The sequence below is a fragment of the Pipistrellus kuhlii genome, unplaced genomic scaffold (genome assembly GCF_014108245.1).
Source record: "Pipistrellus kuhlii isolate mPipKuh1 unplaced genomic scaffold, mPipKuh1.p scaffold_m20_p_2, whole genome shotgun sequence".
Taxonomy (NCBI): Eukaryota; Metazoa; Chordata; class Mammalia; order Chiroptera; family Vespertilionidae; genus Pipistrellus; species Pipistrellus kuhlii.
In genome coordinates, this window is record NW_023425515.1 from 110,314,380 (window position 1) to 110,334,016 (window position 19,637).

Here is a 19,637-nt window from a genome sequence, read left to right on the forward strand (position 1 = left end):
ATATACATATAAGCTTGCTTAATTAGATCTGCTTTCTGATTTAGCTAAACTTTTTCCAGTCTAGTGAAGCAACCCAACTTCTCTTTCTGGTAGTTGTCAGCAATACAGCAGTAAATATCAACATGAAGGAGATTTATTATTGTAGATCAAGCAGGGAGAACAAAGGATAAAATATTAACTGCAGTAGTGTTTAACTATCTTCTGTGCAGTGAGAAAACCTGAAGTCATTTTCAAGACCCATCATTTCTAACTTCTTTTCAGTCAGGTCAAGGTTCTAAGCTTTCTAAATGTTCGTTTTTCGGCTAAAGAAAATAGGATTCCACTGAGTCTCCTATCTACCTACTCCAGGACTTCTGTGAGGACCAAATGAGATGAGGCATGGGAAAATGCTTCACAGTCATTTGTTTACAGTGTAAGATGTTTCCACCTGGCTATAAAGCAAATTGTGTTCCTGGGTTGAAGAAACTCCAAGGAGGCTAGTTGCTACAGAGAGGAAGCCAGGCACTGTTGCGTGACATCATTACCTGGTGCCCCCAGCCACTGTTTCCATTTCAGGGCTGGGCTGTGGGCCACATTTTGTGCCATGGGGGGGAGGGGGGGGGTTCTAGGCAGAGTGGGCTGTGATTTGGTGGGATGTTGCTCTGGGGTGGTGGCGGGGCCTGTGTCCCACTTGGGGGAAGCCGAGTGTTGGTTTGTGGTCTCCAGGTCCACAGTGCCATTTCTCTGTAAATGGCCAGGGCACCTCACAACAGCTCTTGTGTTAAGTGTCTGCCCCCTGGTGGTCAGTGTGTGTCATAGCCACCGGTGGGACAGGCAGAGGGACACTTAGTATATTAGCTATATATATAGATAGATAGATAGATAGATAGATAGATTGCTCCTTGTGTCCCCACCCCTGTTGCCACCAATTAGGCCAAAAAGAACGGATTTGACTTATGCAATTAAAAGAACTAATGAAGACACAGGACGTGGGTAGGGTGAGCCTTCAACTTGTGCACATGAGCTACTGACAGGTCACTCCTGTCCACTCTTCCGATTCTGTGGGAAGTTCTATGTATGCAACGAACTGGTGCTAACTAAAGTCAGCACTTGCAGCTTTCACATCCATCCTTCCCACTGCAGAAACACACCACTAACACTCCCTGAGCACGAACCGTCACAAGATCTGTCTTCCCAGACCACAAGGAAGGGCGAGTCCCCGCGAGGTTCCAGAGGGCCCGCTCAGCAGGGTCCCCTCGTTGGCACGGGATGCCGGCGCGGGAACCGAGGCTCCGCGCAGCACCCCCGGCCCTCCCGGCCCCGCCGCCCGCCGGGTCACCTGTAATTGTAGGCGCTGAATTGCTTGCTCTCTCTCAGCATCGCTCGATACAGGTCTAACACTCGTGCTCGGCTGGAGGCTGCCATTTTGGGAAGAAAAAAAATAAGTGGGTCCTCTTCGCGGAGGTCAGGAGTGTAACCGAGTCACAAAGTTCCAGCCTATGGGAACCGCGCAGGACCCCCAATGCAGTGCGGTGCGGTTAGGCCGGGCCGGGCCTCAGCCTGGGCGAGCAGCGCCGCCGCCTCGGGCCGCAGTGGACCGAGCCGGGTGTCCTCGGATCTCCGGAGGCGGCGCAGGCGGGCTGCGGGCAGCTAAGGGGGAGGCGCCCTCGGGGAAGGCGTTCCTGCTCGGGCCGCGCCCCCCCCCCCCCCCCCCCCCCCCGCCGCGCCCCAAGGCTCCGGCTGGTAGCCACGCGGGGAGCGGGCTGAGGCGCGGGGAGGGAAGGGGCCGCAGAGGCCACAGAGCGAGGGCCTGGGGTGGGACCTGGGGGCCGGGCCGCCAGTGCATGGAGCCACGCTCCTCGGGACGGAGGTCGGGGGCTCGAGTACTGAGGACGTGCCGAGGGTCAAAGAAAGCCTTCTCGAACTGCGGGCGGTCATGGAGAGGACACTGACTTCGGGGTCATGAAGGGGATAAAGGGTTTCGCTGTGAAGCGCCCAGGTGCACCTTCGCCGGACGCCAGGCCGCGTTGCCCGGGTAACTGAGCGCGCGCCTGGCGGACGTTCCGCCCCGGGCTGCGGGAGCCCCGCCCCCTGCCCCGCTGGGGCTGCCCTCAGCACCAGCCTGAAAGGCCGTGTCGGGTTTCCATGGCCTTTGGCCCTGTCACTCTCTCCCCGTGGGCCCCGAGTAGGGACAACTCGCTGCAGGCCGGACCTATGGCGTGACGGGTGCGGAGTCGACAGGCCAGGGATTCCCTGGCGCTCCGGCTCCGCTCAGGCCTACCGACTAAGGGGCCTGCCGGGCAAGGCCCCCCTTTTTGTCAAAATGGCCGCGCCCAGCGTTCCCCAGAGGGAGCTGTGAAGTGGGCGTGAGAGCCTTCCACCGCGAGCCCACCGCGCTCCAGAGGTTAAACCCCCAGGTCCGAATTTGCCGGCCAGCGGCGGGTGAGTGCCGGTCTCGCTGCAGCGCGTGGGCAGCGTGGCAGGGAGTTACGTGACCATTGATTTCCCCCTTTTACAGGGTATGGATTGAACTCTCCGGGTTTTGCTTTGGAGTCCTGAGTCCTGTAGAGTTTTGTCATCTGGTAAATGTGTATACAGGTTGGGTAGGTTAGGCTGTAGGCGTGGGGGATTAACCTGGGTAGGAACTTGAGTGATCCAAGCACTCTGTTGCTGACCAAGTTTCTCTTGTACCGAAGACCCAGCTCTTCTGAACTCCCGTGTTTCAGCGGGTGGTGAAGGGGGTCGTTCTAGTCCTTGAAGGTGGATGTGGCGCGGGGAAGCGTGATCTAGTTCTTGTCACTGTGTTTGCCAAGCACTTGTCTTTGGAATCTTTCGTTACGTAATAAACGTCAAGAAGAAGCACAGTTACAGTAAGGACTACTTACCCCTGTATACGTTAAAAAAAAAAGTTTGCATTGACATCCATTTTAATCCAAACACTGAATTACGGTTTTGTTTCATCTCTTTAAGTGTATCTGGTTTTGAAATTGTTCTCCGCACCTCTCACTGACACCAGAGAGGTGTTACTGGGCAGCCCTGAGTTGGTGGGAGAGGGCTTGTCCCAGCTTGGATCCTTGTCTTCTCATATAAATAATTTGTACAGAGACCTGGACTGCATTCTGAAAAGCCAATTTATTAAAAACAATGATAGCATGTACCTTTATTAAAAAAGCAAAGCAAGCAAATCTATACATCTGGCTTACCAAGAGTAGAGGGGCTCTCAGCTAATATGAAGAACAAGTTGGATGGGGGTCAGAGGTGTACCTGTTAATAATTCGGATTTTGTAATAAAAGAAAACATGATAATTTCAAGAGAAACATCAAAAGTGGTTTATTCAAAGTAATGTCCATTGCTAGCTACACATTTCCCCCACCTTTAAGTAATTTGTGAATACTGTCCCAATAGGAATTTTATTGTTTTGAGGCAAACCATTCAGAGAACGGATTTTCCACTTCTGAGTACGTTTTGAGGTGCTGCTTAGAAAGTGCATGTGCCATTGATCAGAACAAGTGGTGAATACGGCTGGTGGGTTAATACTTCCCAGGCAAGCAAGATCTTTTTTAACTTGTCTTTAACTAGTTTTGAAATGTGTGATGGTGCATCATTATGAAGCAAAACTATTTTGCCAAGTCTTCTGGCACACTCTGGTTGTTTCACGATCAAAGCATGGTTCATATTGATTATTTGTTATTGGTAGCTATCAGTATTAACTGTTTCACTTGGTTTTAGAAGCTCATAATACATCACATATCTACTGATCCCACCAAACACAGAGCATTGTCTTCTTTCCCAAACGATTTGGCCTTGCACTCGATGTTGACAGTTGACCTCGATCAACCCATGATTTTGTGTGTTTGGGATTCTCAAAATCTACTTTTTATCGCCAGTCACAATTCAATGCAAAAGAGACTTTCTTTCATGCCGTTGAAGTTGAAGCAACATTTTACTAATGACTTTTTAGTTTTCCACTTGTCTTTCATTCAGTTGACGTGGCACCCATTTTCCTTCCTTTAAAATCTTCCCTATTGCTTGTAAATGATCGGAAATTGTTTGCTGAGCAACGTTTAATCTTTCTGCAGGTTGTTTTTGAGTTTGACACGCATCTTCAGTAATGCTTGTAATTGTTGATCTTCAAGCTTTATTGGTTAACTTCGATGTTGTTTGTCTTTCACATCAAAATAATCACTTTAAAGAGTTTAAACCAGCCGAAACTGGTTTGGCTCAGTGGTAGAGCATCGGTCTATGGATTGAAAGGTCCCGGGTTTGATTCCGGTCAAGGGCATGTACCTTGGTTGCGGGCACATCCCCAGTAGGGGGTGTGCAAGAGGCAGCTGGTCGATGTTTCTCTTTCATCGATGTTTCTAGCTATCTCTTTCCCTTCCTCTCTGTAAAAAAAAAAAATCAATAAAATATATATTAAAAAAAAAAGAGTTTAAACCAGCGTTCACAAGTATTTTGAGATAAAGCCTGTTCACCGTAAGCTTCCCGAAGTATATGATAACTTTTTCTTCAAAATAAGGTAATGAATTAAAACTTCCGTCAAATGCTCTTTTTTTTTTTTTGGCACGAAATTGGACATTTTTAAGCGTAAAAATATCTATTATATTAATAACTTCAGCAAATTTGACATATGAAGTTTTGAAGCTTGCTGTCAATACAACAAAATAGTATACATATAAAATTGCATATATATCAACATATGTGTAACTCCATTTATTGAAAAAAATCCACATTATTAACTGGTACACCTAGTCTATAGATCTCAAAATTCCTCTGCTGAGTATCTTGGTACATATTAATTCTCAAGGTCCTTTTTTATTTTATTGTGGCCTTCCCAGAATTCATGAGAAGCACCTGGCACTTTATCTTGCCACGCTTGAGACTGGTGTCTTCTCTGCTTAGGGAGTAAAACTCAGTGCCTTTTCATCTTTGTTGGGTTAATTTGCACACTCACTCCTGATTGGCTGGTGAGCATAGCAGAGGTATGGTCAATTTACATGCTTCTCTTTTGTTATATAGAATGTCATTCTTTATCTCAGACTGTTCTTTTTTCATAGTATATCATTTTTCATGCTGCTGAGCAGCTTTACCATTATTACTCTGAAATCTGTTTCAGATAAATTTCTTATCTCTGCTTCATTTATCTTTTGTTTTAAAAAACAAGTATAATATAGTTTTACTTTATGCTTCCAATGGTTTAGACACAATAAGAGGAGGAAAAAAAGAAATGTATTTCAAGTGGGTACATCAAATAATTTGGGAAACAATAGAAATACTTCAGCTACTGTAGATATTACAACTTAAAGAGGGAATAAAATACATTTAAGAAAATGATTATTATAACATGGAGAGGCCAGAGATCCTGAAATGTTTAGAATGGTTACCTGTATTGCTTATTTTACATGTCCAGTTAGTAACAACATCATAGATTGCATAACAGAACATATATCTCATTATGTTTCTCAGTAGCAGGCCTTGTTCAACACAAAACTGTGACTTGAATTAAATTAGAAACATACAAGATTTTGCAAGCTACCTATATTGATTTGCATATGAAAGAGACCTTTGGTCTACAATAGTAGAGCATTTTCAATTAAGATGTTGTATCTTTATGTATTTATTAAAACTTCCCAGCACTATTTATTTATATTCCTGTTTTCAGCCTTTATTATTTTTTTCTTTTTAAATTTTATTGATTTTTTACAGAGAGGAAGGAGGAGGGATAGAGAGCTGGAAACATCGATGAAAGAGAAACATCAACCTGCTGCCTCCTGCACACCCTCCATCAGGGATGTGCCCGCAACCAATGTACATGCCCTTGACCGGAATCAAATCTGGGACCCTTCAGTCCACAGGCCGACACTCTATCCACTGAGCCAAACTGGTTTAGACTATTTCTTATTTTTCACTTTTTATAATACACAAACTAAATCTATTATCAGGTCATTTATATCTTCTTTTGGATATTTCTCTAGTTCTTTTATTTGGGGATTGTTTCTTTGTCTTCTCATTTTGGCTGTCTGTTTGGGTTTGTGACTATGTATTAGGTAGATCCTCTACACCACATGTGTCAAACACAAGGCCTGCGGGCCAAATCCGTCCCACCAGGCCTTGCAATGTGGCCCGAACCTCGCTGTCATCACTGCACTCCGCTGCGTTTCCATCACAATGACAGTTTATGACTGTTCAGTAAACCATTCGGCCCTCGATTTAGGCTGGATTTTAGATTTTGGCCCCTTCTCTGATTGAGTTCGACACCCCTACTCTACACCTCTCTAGTGCAGAACAGTGTTAAAGGCTATTTCTGACTAATTAGATCAGGCAATGACCCAAAGCCTCTGGAGAATACCTCTGTCTTCATACTGATAAGGTTCAGACTTGAATCTTACTCAGGCAATTGTTGTCAGGTGTGGTTAAAATTCTTTTCAAAAGAATGGGGCAGTTGCTTCTGCCTGTAGGCTAATTGTTATTTTTAATCTCTTACATAGCCTCAAGGCAAGGTGTTTTCCTATAGGGTGTGTTGATTGTCTTCTCCTCTGGGAAGGCAAATGTCCATGTGGGAAAGATGTCCTCCGCTGCGTGAGAGAATGACTCAGTCTAGACAACTCGGGGTGTCTGCCTTCTGAGCTCTATCCCCGGAGTCCCCAGTCCTGGCTTCTCTCACGGCTATAGTTCACTTCATCCTGCCTCTGCCAGAGCACAAGATGGCTCTACAGGGAATTTTATGCATTTGCCCTCTAAGAGGGTGCCTGGCTTTTCAGCTGTCATTCCCTGGCAGTTAGCACTCCTCTACTTTTCATAACCATATGTTATGTGGGTACCCTTCTTAGTTTTGGTGCTCTCTTCTGGGAACCTTGACTTAGGGTTTATACCCCAGAATTCTCAGTGGCAACCATCCACTGCTGAGATATTGCCATGGGACTTCAGTTGCTGTCTGTGCATGCCCAGCTAGCCCCTTTGCACCTCCGCCCCTCCTTCCAGTCTCTACATAGTGTCTACTTTCAGTTCTTAGGTATCAGGTTTTCTGTTGATTATTCAGAAATTTTTCTGTATTTCAGTTTTAATTCCAGTTTGTTCTTGGCAGCATGTCTGTGTAGCATCCATTTACTCTGCCTGTGGCTTTATCTTTGATTGGCATCCAGAAGTCCTGCTGCCTTTAACAGCTAGATGTTACCTGGACCGTTGTTCTTGGCTCTGGTGCTTCAGCTTCGGGAGCCCAGCCTGGGGTCTGGTCCTTCATCTTTACAGACAGTAAATTTCTCTCTCCTCATAGCTGAGAGATTCCTCTTCCCTCTTGGCCTGCTGCCTGGGGAAAGAGGGGATGCTGTGCCAGCCTCTCTCTCCACCTATCCCCTCCTGTTAAAAGTCCTCCTCCTCAGCTGGACCTCAGTTGTTTATTCTGAGTGAATCGACTTAGTGCCTTTTTAAGGTTGTCTGATAGTGTGTGTGAAATCCAAGAGGATTCTCTCTCATTTCTGTGGAAGGCCTTTTCAAATTTATTTAAGACTAGAGGCCGGGTGCACGAAATTCATGCATGGGGGAGGGGGTGTCCCCCAGCCCAGCTTACACCCTCTCCAATATAGGACCCCTCGAGGGATGTCCGACTGCCCCACCGAGACCAGGCCAAACGGGCAGTCGGACATCCCTCTCACAATCCAGGACTGCTGTCTCCCAACTGCTTGCATGCCTGCCTTCCTGATTGCCCCTAACCACTCTGCCTGCCAACTTGATCACCCCCTAACCACTCCCCTGCCAGCCTGATTGATGTCTAACTGCTCCCTGCCAGCCTGTTTGCCCCTAACTGCCCTCCCTTGCAGGCCTGGTCACCCCTAACTGCCCTCCCCTGCAGTTTTATTCCCCTCCAACTGCTCTCCTTTGCAGGCCTGGGTCCCCTCCAACTGTCCTTTCCTGCAGGCCTGGTCTCTCCCTCCTCCCCTCCCCTGCTGGCCATCTTGTGGTGGCCATCTTGTGTCCACATGGGGGCAGGATCTTTGGCCACATGGGAGCAGCCATCTTGTGTGTTGGAGTGATGGTCAATCTGCATTATTACTCTTATTAGATAGGATAGAGGCCTGGTGCATGGGTGGGGGTCAGCTGGTTTGCCCTGAAGGGTTTTTTGGATTAGGGTGGGAGTTTTCTTGGGGCATGGGGTGGCCTGTGCGAGGGGCTTGTGGTGGTTTGCAGGCTGGCAACACCCCCAGGTGAGCCAAGTGGAGGCTCTGTCATCTGGTATTTATTTATCTTCTATAATTGAAACTTTGTAGCCTTAAATGGAGGACTGGGCCTGCCAGAGTGTGTGGAAAGATTGGCTTCCTCCATCTCCGTGGAAACAGCCTTCCTCCTGCTCACTCTGTGGCGGCAACCATCTTGGCTGGGGTTAATTTGCATACTTACTCCTGATGGGCTTGTGGACATGTCTTGTGGGCGTGGCTTGTGTGTGTAGTGGAGTGATACTTAATTTGCATGTTACTCTTTTATTAGATAGGATAATGTGTTCTCCAAGAAAGTTAGCTTTCAGTAAGAACCAAGAGTCTGGGGCTTATCAGATTCAACTTCCCTTTTATTCCCTAAAGCTGTGGTCAGCAAACTGCTGCTCAAGAGTCACATGTGGCTCTTTGGCCCCTGAGCGTGGTTCTTCAACAAAATACCATGGCCTGGGCAAGTCTATTTTGAAGAAGTGGCATTAGAAGAAGGTTAAGTTTGAAAAATTTGGCTCTCAAAAGAAATTTCAATCTTTGTACTTTGATATTTGGCTCTGTTGACTAATGAGTTTGCTGACCACTGCCCTAAAGGATCCTTGTATACTTGCAGCCCTCTGTCCAGGGGTTGGATTATTTAATAGTCTGGATCCTCAATCTGCTATAGCTTCATCTGCAATAGCAATGGGTGTGGGTTAAGGTTAAGGTACAACAAAAAGGTTTTTTGTTCTTTAGGGTTAAATCTCTGTGTATAACTAGTTGGCTGTTTTTAGGGTGTGTGTGGAATGTGTAGAGAAACTGAATTCATGGTTGTATTTAATCACAATCTTATTTTGTATTATTTGGGCTTCTAAAAAAAAAAGCTTCTGAATACTAACAAGAACATAAAGCAATCAGGCCTTTCAGAGAGGAGATTTGCAGACTTTTCGGTTAGTCTTCCCTGTTGCAGCTCTGCGGCCTGTCCTTGGGAAGGGGCTGTAGCCCTGTTTACCTGGGTTAAGATAGTAATCTATTAATTCAGTCTGGCCCCATAAAAAGGAAAAAAAAAATTACACTTATCAGTGTTATGTGGTCCAGATTTTCTTATGGGTCACAGACAATGCAGAGAGTTCTCTTCCCTTCCAAATATTTCCTAATTCATTACTAGGCATTGCAAAGACATCTAATATCTTATTTACTTGGTTCTCATACTAATTGAATGAAGTTACCTAAATATTACAAAAAAGAAAAAACAAAATTCTGAGGATTAGAGAATTTAAATAAGTGGCCCCAGTTCACGTGGCAGATTAGATACTTGAAGTGAGGACTATTTGTTCCCAAAATGTTTGTATTTTCCAGGTTATATGATGCCACATTTGATTTGGTGGTATGAAGCCTGAAGGTAGCCTGGAGAAATTAAATAATTTACATTGAATTCTTATTTTCAATAATTAGCATTGTCCTATAATGTTTTATCTCTGGATAAGCATTCATTTTCAAGCCCTAATGGCCCAAGGATTAGGTTACTTTGTTTTCTGTTTTGATCTGTGTTTGATAAACTATAATTAGTGTGTAAATGCTTAAATAAATATGATTAGAATGAATGAACATAACTATGCATAAAAATGTATTCAATGAATATTTACTTCTTAATCAGTAATTTGATAAAACTTTTGTTTTGGCTTTACATTTTTCTAGAATCTCTCCAAACATTTTTCAACTGCACTACCAGCTTCCCTCCCTCCCTCACCCCAGAACTGCTATAGTGTAGATTCTGTAATTAAAGGATGAGGAATAAAAATTTTCAAAGATTCATGGTCCTGTCAGCACAGTTATTTGGAACAGTGGTTTCCAGTCTGTAGGAAGCGGTTATAGAGTTAAGTCTCGGAAGGACCTGCTGGCAAAGTCGCAAACAAGTTCCAGCTTGGAGGGCACAGTCCTCGAAGCATAATAAAGCTTGATCTTGTAACTGCTCCATAGATCTTTCCTGGGTAGCTAGAGGGCTGTGGAAGGGGCAGCAAGCGCTGCCAAAATAAGTGAAACTTATAAGAACATTGTAAATTACCTTATTTACCCCTTACCATAAAATAGAGCATTAGTTTGCGGTCTGGATCTGTTCTGTGGCCTCAGCCAGGCACAGAAGATCCACCTAGATCCAGCTTATTCTCTTTGTCTATTTTTTTCTTCATCCTTCACTGGCCCTCCCTCAGGCTTGCCGAACCCTTGACTGTGCTGGCGCAGCACACCAGTCTGTGTGCTAGACAACTGTAGGATTCACAGAAAGAAAAGGTTTAGGAATTCCCATGTTTCTGTCATAGGCTTGTCCTATTTTTCAAACATATGCAGGTAGAATTGGAAAAATGTGCAGTGATAAAAAGCTGCTGAGTCACTAATGCTTTTAAGTAATTTTTAATTACACAGCAGACATTAAAACTAAATATCTGATTTTGTAGAGATTTAATAATTTTTCTAAGTTAGAATTTATTCTCATACTAAAATAGGCTGGGAACTCCTGGTTTGGTCATAATAGTGCCATGATATTTTGGCCATTTTATCCATTATGTTTCCGTGTCTTCTGTGGCTGCAGAACACATTCGGTATGAGTGTCCCCTGCATGTGGCAGAAGCATGTACTCTCAGCACGCAGTAGACATTCTTCTTTAAAAAAAATATATATTTTGTTGATTTTTTACAGAGATGAAGAGAGAGGGATAGAGTGTTAGAAACATTGATGAGAGAGAATCATTGACCAGCTGCCTCCTGCACATCCCCAATTGGGGATGTGCCCGCAACCAAGGTACATGCCCTTGACTGGAATCGAACCAGGGACCCTTCAATCTGTAGGCTGACGCTCCATTCACTGAGCCAAGCCGGTTTTGGCTCAGTAGACATTGTTTTTCATGGGTCAGGTTATCCTTGGCTCCACCCTCTTTGTATATACAATCAATCAGTCAAGTGTATCTATTTTACTGTTAATCTACCTCTAATTTTGTCTATATGATGAATAATAAATTAGTAGCATATAGATGCTGACATAATTATTAGATCGATTGTACTCTACATAGAATTCAATAAATATTTGCCAAGTGACTGATCAACAATCAGATGGAATATTCTACTAGTGTTGCAGTTTCATGATTTACTAATGTTCCTTGATTTTCTTATTTTTTCCTCTAAAATTGGATTTCTTTCATGCTGCAGGATTCTTTTACTTGAGGCTAAGTGATGTGAATTTTTTTTTTTTTTAATTTATTTATTTATTTTTTTTACATATTTTAATGATTTATTTTTTGCCCCCCTCCCTCCCTCCCCCATATCCCCTCCCTCCCCATAGTTTTATGTCCATTGGTTGTACTTATATGCATGTATACAAGTCCTTCGGTTGATCTATTATCTCCCCCAGATCCTCCTCCCCTCCCCGCTGTAATTTGACAATCTTTACTGTCTCTATATCTATCTTTTGGTTCATCAGTTTATAATGCTCTTTATTATCCACAAATGAGTGAGGTCATGTGGTGTTTCTCTTTCATTGATTGGCTTATTTCACTCAGCATGATGTTCTCCAATTCCATCCAGGTTGCTGCAAATGATGAGAATTCCTTCTTCTTTATGGCAGCATAGTATTCCATTGTGTAGATGTACCATAGTTTTTGGATCCAATAATCTGCTTAAAATTTGTGTGACTCTGTTCTGATTGCTCAGTTGTTTCCTTCGAACCTGGTTATAAGCTCATTAGCTCCTATGTGCACTGAAGGGACTACTCTTTAAGTAGTACTTATTTTGTGCTAGATTCAGGTCGAGTAGCTTTATGTGTTTCCTTATTTAACACTTAAAACAATCGTATAGAATGAGGAAACATAAATAAATAATACATGGCCAGCTGAGACTTAGAGTTAAATATATTTTATTAACTGAAAAAAACCTCCTTCATGCTCTCAATTTTAAGCATTTCTCCTACTTTGCTATACCTACCTTTCAGCTTTCCCTTTGATACTGCTATTCCACAATTCTTTGGTACCCTACCAGGACTTAGAATCCACTGAGCTATTCATGTTTTTATTGTGCTTTATCCCTCTCATTATATCTTTACTTTCTTCCTTAGCCTAGATTTTGTGTTATTCTAATAGGTCTGCTTCAGACTAGTATAGTTCTTAGTTCTAATTATTTTTTTCTCTGCTTTGTTGATATGCTTCTATTAGTAGAATCAATGTACAATATAAGGAAGAAACATTGCAGACATATGTAGTCTTTAGAGTTATCTATGTAACGAATCCTGTCTTATGTAAAAAGTGACAGTTTTGCTTCTTCCCTTCCAATTTGGATGCCTTTTATTTCTTTTTCTTGCCTTATCGCTCTGGCTAGGACTTCAAGTACTATGTTGAAAACAGTGGTGAGAATGGGCATCCTTGTCTTGTTCCCGATTTTAGATGAAAGAAAAGTTTTCAGTTTTTTACCGTTGAGTGTGATATTAGCTGAGAACTATATCATTTAAGACCTTTATGTTGAAGTAGTTTCTTTCTATACCCCATTGTATTGAGTGTTGTAATCATAAATGGATATTGTATCTTGTCAAATGCTTTTTTTGAATGTATTGACATGATCATATGATTTTTATCCTTTATTTTGTTGATATTATTTTGGTGTGTCACACTGATTGATTTTCTTATGTTGAACCATCCATGTGCCCCTAAAATGAACCCCATTTGATCTTGTTATATTATCTTTTTGAAGTACTGTATTTAATTTGCTATAATTTAGTTTAGGAGTTTTGCATCTATTCATTAGTGATATGGGTTTGTAATTTTCTTTTTTTATATTGTCTTTACCAGGTTTTAGTATAGTAATGTTGGCTTCATAAAATGCATTAGGAAGTATCCTGTCTTTAATTTTTTGGAAGTTTGAGAAAGATAAGTATTAAATCTTTTACAGTGTTTGGTAGAATTACTAGTAAAGCCATTTGATCTTGGACTTTTACTCTTTGAGCGGTTTTTGATGATTGTTTCAATTTCCTTTCTGTCGATTAGTCTATATTTTATAATTTTTCATGATTCTGTCTAGGAAGTTATATATTTCTAAGAACTTTGTCCATTTTTTTTCCAGACTATCTAATTTGATAGCATAAAGCCTTTCATGGTATTCTTTTTTTTTTTTTTTTTTTTTTTTTTTTTTAACTGAGGGAGTTTAAAAAAATATATATATTTATTGATTTTTTACAGAGAGGAAGAGAGAGATAGAGAGCCAGAAACGTCGATGAGAGAGAAACATCGACCAGCCGCCTCCTGCACATCCTTCACTGGGAATGTGCCCGCAACCAGCGTACATGCTCTTGACCGGAATTGAACCCGTGACCTTTCAGTCCGCAGACCGATGCTCTACCACTGAGCCAAACCGGTTTCGGCCATGGTATTCTTGTATAGTCTTTTGTGTTTGTATGGTGTCTATTGTAACTTCTTTTCATTTCTGATTTTTTTTTTTTGGTAGTTTCTCTTTTTTTCCTTAGTGAGTGTAGACAGAGCTTTGCCAACTTTATTTTTTCAAAGAACTAGCTTTTCTGTGGCATTAATTTTATAACTGCTTTTTGATCTCTATTTTGTTTTTCTAGTCTGATTTTTATTATTTTCTTCCATCATTTGACTTTGGGCTTTATCTTTTTCAAGTTTTTTAAGTTGAAATGCTATGTTGTTTATTTGAGGTTTTTTAATTTTATTTTATGTAGACCATAATGCTATAAGCGTCTCTCTTATTATGGCTTATATCCCTCCAAACTTTGATATTATGACTCTTACTTGTTTTTATCTATTTTTTAATCTCTTATTTCTTCTTTAATCTACTTTGACCCAGTCTTAGCTTGTGTGTGATTTTTCTAGCTTTCTCTTTGCAGTTGATTTTCTTTCTTTCTTTCTTTCTTTTTTAAAAATATATTTTATTGATTTTTTACAGAGGGAAGGGAGAGAGATAGAAACATCGATGAGAGAGAGTCATCAATCAGCTGCCTCTTGCACGTTCCCTACTGGGGATGTGCCTGCAACCAAGATACATGCCCTTGACTGGAATTGAACCCAGGACCCTTCAGTCCACAGGCTGATGCTCTGTCCACTGAGCCAAACCGGTTTCGGCTTGCAGTTGATTTTCAATTCCAAAGCATTGTGGTTGGAGAATATGCTTGATATGGTTTTAGTAAATTTGTTTTTAATCCTCTCCCAAAGATATGTTTATGGATTTTAGAAAGAGAGGAATGGAGAGAGAGAAAAAGAGAGAAACATCCATGTCAGAGAGAAACTGAACAACTAGTCACTATGATGCACACTGACCAACAGAGGGCAGACACTCAATGCAAGAGCTGCTCCCTGGTGGTCAGTGTGCTCTCACAGCAACCTCTTGGAGACAGATAAACTCCTGCAGTTCCTCCCCCCTGCTGGCCAACCTCCCGTGGTCCACCCCCTGGCAGAGAGAAACATTGGTTGGTTGTCTTTCCTCGGAGCCCTCACTGGGTATGTGCCCTGTATGGGACAGATGCTACAACTAACTGAGCCACCTGGCCAGTCGTTTCAATCTTCTTAAATTTGTTGTGTCTGCTTTTCCCCCAACATGTGATCTATCCTTGAGAATGCTCCATGTGCACTAGAGGATAATGTACAATATATTATGTTGTCCTGGGATGAAAAGCTCTATAAATATTGGTCAAGTCCCTTTGGTCTAATGTCAGTTAAAGCTGATTTTATTTATTTTTACTAATTTTCTGTTTATATGGTCTATCTTAGCCTTTTATAGATATAGATTGGATTTGAGAATTTAGATTTTTACATAGTTTTAGGAATTTCTCATTTATTACTAGAGTCCTGGTGCACAAGATTCATGCACTCTGGATGGGGAGGTGGGGGGAGTCCTTCCACCTGGCCTGTACCTTCTAACAGTCCAGGAGCCCTTGGGGGATGTCTGACTAATGGCTTAGGCCCACTCCCCAGACATCCTTCACACTGCCATGTAATTGTACAAGAGATGGGAGACCTCCTCCTTTGCTGCTGTTCTCCCCAGCCATTAGCCCTGCTCCTGCATTGAGCATCTGCCCTCTGGTGGTCAGTGCGTGTCATAGTGACCGGTCATTCCTCCATTTGGTCGATTTGCATATTCTCCTTTTATTATTTAAGATTTGTTTGAATAGGTGCTCTGTTCCCTTCTCTTGCTCTTTCTGTGATATCCATTATTTTTATATTGCTCTTTCCAAAATAGTCAGATAGTCCTTACCTTTTTTTTTTAATTACACTCTCAATTCTCTCTGTTCTTCCACCCAAGTCTTTTGTAGATTTTTATCTTTGATATCACTGAATCTTTCTGCCGTCTGCTCTGTTTTCTAAGTTCTGTAGTTGATTCTTCATCTCATTTATTGAGTCTCTAGCTTCAAAATTTCTGTTTGGTTCTTTTTTTTACAGTTTTAATATTTTCCTGAAATATTTGTTTTATTTGTTGATTTTATTTCTGAGCTCATTGAATTGCTTTCCTGAGTTTTCTTGTATCTTGTTTAGTTTTTTTGTTTGTTTTAAGAACTGCAATTTTAAATTCTCTGTCATTTAAATCACAGTCATCCATGTCTTTAAGTTTGTTCTTTGGAGATTTTAAAATTTTCTTTCTGAATTCACTTGTTACTTTAATTATGTATTGTGTTTTGTGAATTATTTTTCTGCCTGGGTATTTGTGGTAATGAAATACTTGACTCATTGTTAGCAGATTGATAATAGAGATCTTTCTTTTGTTTTCCAGTAGGTGGTGCTGAAGTGCAAGTTTTTTTCTTTTATCTACACTACTGGGGCTTCTGGGATCTCTGTTGGGCATGTAGTCTTGGCCAGGGGAAGCATCCCATATTCCCTGAGGAGGTGGGTGTCCCCTTTATGACATTCTGGCCTTTGTCTTGGGGCACCACTCCTTTGGATTTTTGCAGGGTATGGTTTTTGTGGTCACTGTGTTTCTTATTCCACTTTCCTGTAGCTAGAAGCTGTTAGCAGAGCCACTCTGTTGGAGTTGACTGAGCTTCCTTTAGCAGGCTCCTCTGTGATAGGGGGGAGGGGTGGGCCAGGAGTTAGGGGAAGTGGGCTCATGTGTTTGGGGTTCCCTTCTCTCCTGTGGAGTTAGCCATAATGGGTACAGGGCATTTAGGCTGGAAAGTTATTTTGCTGTTTTTTGTTTTCAGTTTTTTTACTATTGACAGAGTGATGATTTTTACTGCCGACTGGCCACAGGAGGGATTGGGTAGGCAGGTTCCCACATCTCCTGAATCATTTGTGTGATGCTGGTGGGCTATTAAATGCTATGACCCTTTGCAATGCTTCTCTCTCTCTTATCTCGGACCCTGGACCCAGCCTCAATATATGCCAGCCACAAGGCTCAGTTGCTGTTTCTGCCCTTTCAGTTTGTTCAATGGAGTTTCCCTGGAGTCTTTCACTGCTGTTTCATCTGCTGGGATTTAGGCAAGAGATGGATTGTTTGTGGCTTTTGTCTCTGTCTTTACTCCATCCTGCCTACCCCACTTGCTCTGATGTGTCCAAGTTTAGGTGTCTCACTGTTGGATCTCTCAGATGTGTTGAATTATAGTAGCTGTCCAACTTGTAATTGTACAGGGGAGAGACCTGGAGGTCAGCTCACATGGCCAATGCTGCTGACATCACTCTCTTTAATGTCTTTTCATTGGGTGGGTTGTCTGTGAATTTTTGTTCTCTGAGTTTGAGAGTTATTTTATTTATGAAGAGGAAATATTTCAGAGGCATAATTGATTAGAAACTTCATGACCAGAAATCAAAATATAGGGAGAGCAAGGGAAATAAAACTATTTTGTGCTGTATACTTGACCTATATTCCCGTTTTCAGTTTTTATAAGAATTTTAAGATGGCACTATTTTCATCTAAAAGATAAAGAATAAAGAGTGTGTGATTTATTGAAATGTTGAAGCTAGAATTTAAACTTTAGGCCATTGGACTCTAAAGCCATAGGGATATGTTTGCTCTAGGATTTGGATTCCTTCCTTGTCTCTGGGCTCAGTATCTCATTCTCTAGAAGTAGGGTAATAGGGTTGAGGCTTTTGAACTGTTCTTTGTCCTGACATTCAGATTCATTGATTCTATCTTTTTTTAGAATTAGGTATTACCTGGCAATTTTATTTAACAAGTAAGTTATGATCATCTTCACCAGTTGGCCATAAGAGATTTTATGTATTGACTTAAGAAAAACATGGAGATTGTATTTATAGTTGTGAAAGCTTGAAAACTAATTTATTGAATGTGTCTCATGTGTGAAAAGATGAGCTAAAGTATACTTCTTTATTGTGGCTCATTTGGATTGCTCAGAAGTTGACTTAACACTCATTTTTTAATACCTGCTGTATTACTTGTTTTATATATAAAAAAGAACAACATTTCTAAAATGTTTTAATGATCACATGCATCATTTTAGTCAGTTGGATAAGTAAATCAGTCAAATCAAATGGCATTGTTTGAAACTTAAGTTAAAAATTGTGTGGAGAGAATTATATTTTCTTTTTTAAAGAAATCATTTTTGCATTCTATATACTGACATAGAAATACAAGAAAATGACTAAAACTTACATGTGAAAGAATTCTTTATCATTAAATTAAGAATTTACACATTAATTTATCTTATGTGTCAGTGAAAAATCAACCAATTTTGAAACAGGACAAATTATACCACAGAAGAACGAAAATTTTTAATAAAAATATAACCAAATATAAAAAGCATTGTATTCTTTATGTCTTCATATCCTTCTTTTCTGTGTACTTGTATACATACAACACGTTGCATTTTTCTCAGGTAAATATGCCCTTTTATGTATTCTTCAGTTGTCCATGGATATATTTTTTCATAAGCTCCAAGGCTATATTCAAGTAGCCATGAAGGCAAACCAGTACCTTTTGATAATCCATATCAGAATTTAGTTTTACTGTTCATCCAATTATGTGCTTTCAAAAGTCACTGGGTCCGTGTGTGGGCCCCCCCCCCCCCAGCACACTCATTTTAACAACACTATCAGAAATTTTGGAGGTGGTAAATTTTAGTACTAATCCAAGCTTGCTACTTAATTAGCCTTGTGTCTTGGATAACTGATCATTTCACCTCTCAAGACCCTAAGTTGCTCATCTCATGGCTGTTATCTAGAACCCCTAGTGTAGGTATCCAATAAGCCCAGACTTCTGACAAATGGGATGAAACCAAAACTGTACTAGTTGTTTTACATCTCATTCATATTAGTCCACAGAGAGCAGGAGGGATGCTTGAATTTCCCTGGCAATGGAGGAAGCCAAGCTTTTCACCTGCCTAGGCCTCCACTGAAGGCTACAAAATTTCAATGATAGAAGATTCATAAATCCAAACAGAAATGGTGGTAGCCAGGGAGCTGGAAAGAGCAGGATGCTAGGGTTTCCCCTGGCAATGGAGGAAGCCAAGCTTGCACACACCCTGGCCGGCCCAGGCCTCTGCTTAAGGCCCAAAGTTTCAATTATAGAAGATACATAAACCCCAACAGAAATGGCTGCCACCAAGGAGCAAGCAGAAGGCTTGGCTCTGCTCCAGGCTACAAAGTTTCAATTGTAGAATATAAACACAGATACCAGGGCCTCTGCTTGAGTTACTGGGGGATGTGGCTGGCCTGCAAACCACCACAGGCCCCTCGCCCAGGCCAACCCACGCCCCAAGGGAACCCCCACCCTGATCTGGGACACCCTTCAGGGCAAACCATCTGGCCCCTACCTGTGCACCAGGCCTCTATCCTGTCTAATAAAGAGTATTATGCAGATTGACCACTACAACACACAAGATGGTTGTTCCCATGTGGACACAAGATGGACAGCAGGGGAGAGCAGTTGTGGGCGATCAAGCCTGCAGGCGTGGGAAGTTCGGGGTGACCAAACCGGCAGAGGAGGGAAGTTGGGAGTGACCGGGCCTGCAGGGAAGAGCAGTTGGGGGGGGGGGGCAGGCCTGCAGGGGAGGCAGTTAGGGGTGACCAGGCTGGTAGGGGAGTAGCTAAGCATCAATCAGGCTGGCAGGGGAGTGGTTAGGGGTGATATCCCCCAGGGATCAGGCCTAAACAGGCAGTCTGACATGCCTCGAGGTGTCCCAGATTGGAGAGGATGCAGGCTGGGGTGAGGGACTCCCCTTCCCCATGCATGAATTTTGTGTACCGGGCCTCTAGTTACTTCATAGAAAACATTTTCAAAAGAGTTGACGTAGTATATGTCCCCGCTTTCTTCCCTTCTCAATTTACTGAAAGCTGTAATTGTGAGGACTACATCAGAAGGTCATTCTACCTCGCGTTTATTGATCTTGCTGTTATTAGAGTACCTTCTTACTCATGAATAATGTGTAGAAGAAGCTACCTGACCACTGGCACAAACTTAAAAAAAAAGAAAAGAAAAGAAAAAGACTGAAAAACAATTTGCCATTGTGTTTTGAGTTGGCCAAAAGAAATGAGGATAAAC

The 19,637-nt window shown here is 42.0% G+C and overlaps 2 protein-coding genes across 10 annotated transcripts in view; one reads left to right on the forward strand and one right to left on the reverse strand.

The window, feature by feature from the left end:
- The window catches only part of LYRM4 (LYR motif containing 4), a 112,809-nt gene extending 111,156 nt beyond the window's left edge, over nucleotides 1–1,653 (reverse strand). Inside the window, exon 1 of one of the 6 annotated variants that reach the window (XM_036446287.2) lies at nucleotides 1,319–1,635. In XM_036446287.2, the coding sequence (XP_036302180.1) occupies nucleotides 1,319–1,404 (86 nt within the window). In that variant the 5' untranslated portion in view covers nucleotides 1,405–1,635. Of the gene's footprint in view, nucleotides 1–1,318 lie in introns of all 6 variants that reach the window. The other 5 variants (XM_045584233.1, XM_045584232.1, XM_036446288.2 and 2 more) reach the window with 5 other exon arrangements.
- An 86-nt stretch (nucleotides 1,654–1,739) lies between these two features.
- FARS2 (phenylalanyl-tRNA synthetase 2, mitochondrial) overlaps nucleotides 1,740–19,637 on the forward strand; it is a 477,859-nt gene continuing 459,961 nt past the window's right edge. The window contains exon 1 of one of the 4 annotated variants that reach the window (XM_045584236.1): nucleotides 1,740–2,014. In XM_045584236.1, the coding sequence (XP_045440192.1) occupies nucleotides 1,942–2,014 (73 nt within the window). In that variant the 5' untranslated portion in view covers nucleotides 1,740–1,941. Of the gene's footprint in view, nucleotides 2,015–2,073; nucleotides 2,422–19,637 lie in introns of those variants that run through there. The other 3 variants (XM_045584234.1, XM_036446280.2, XM_045584235.1) reach the window with 3 other exon arrangements.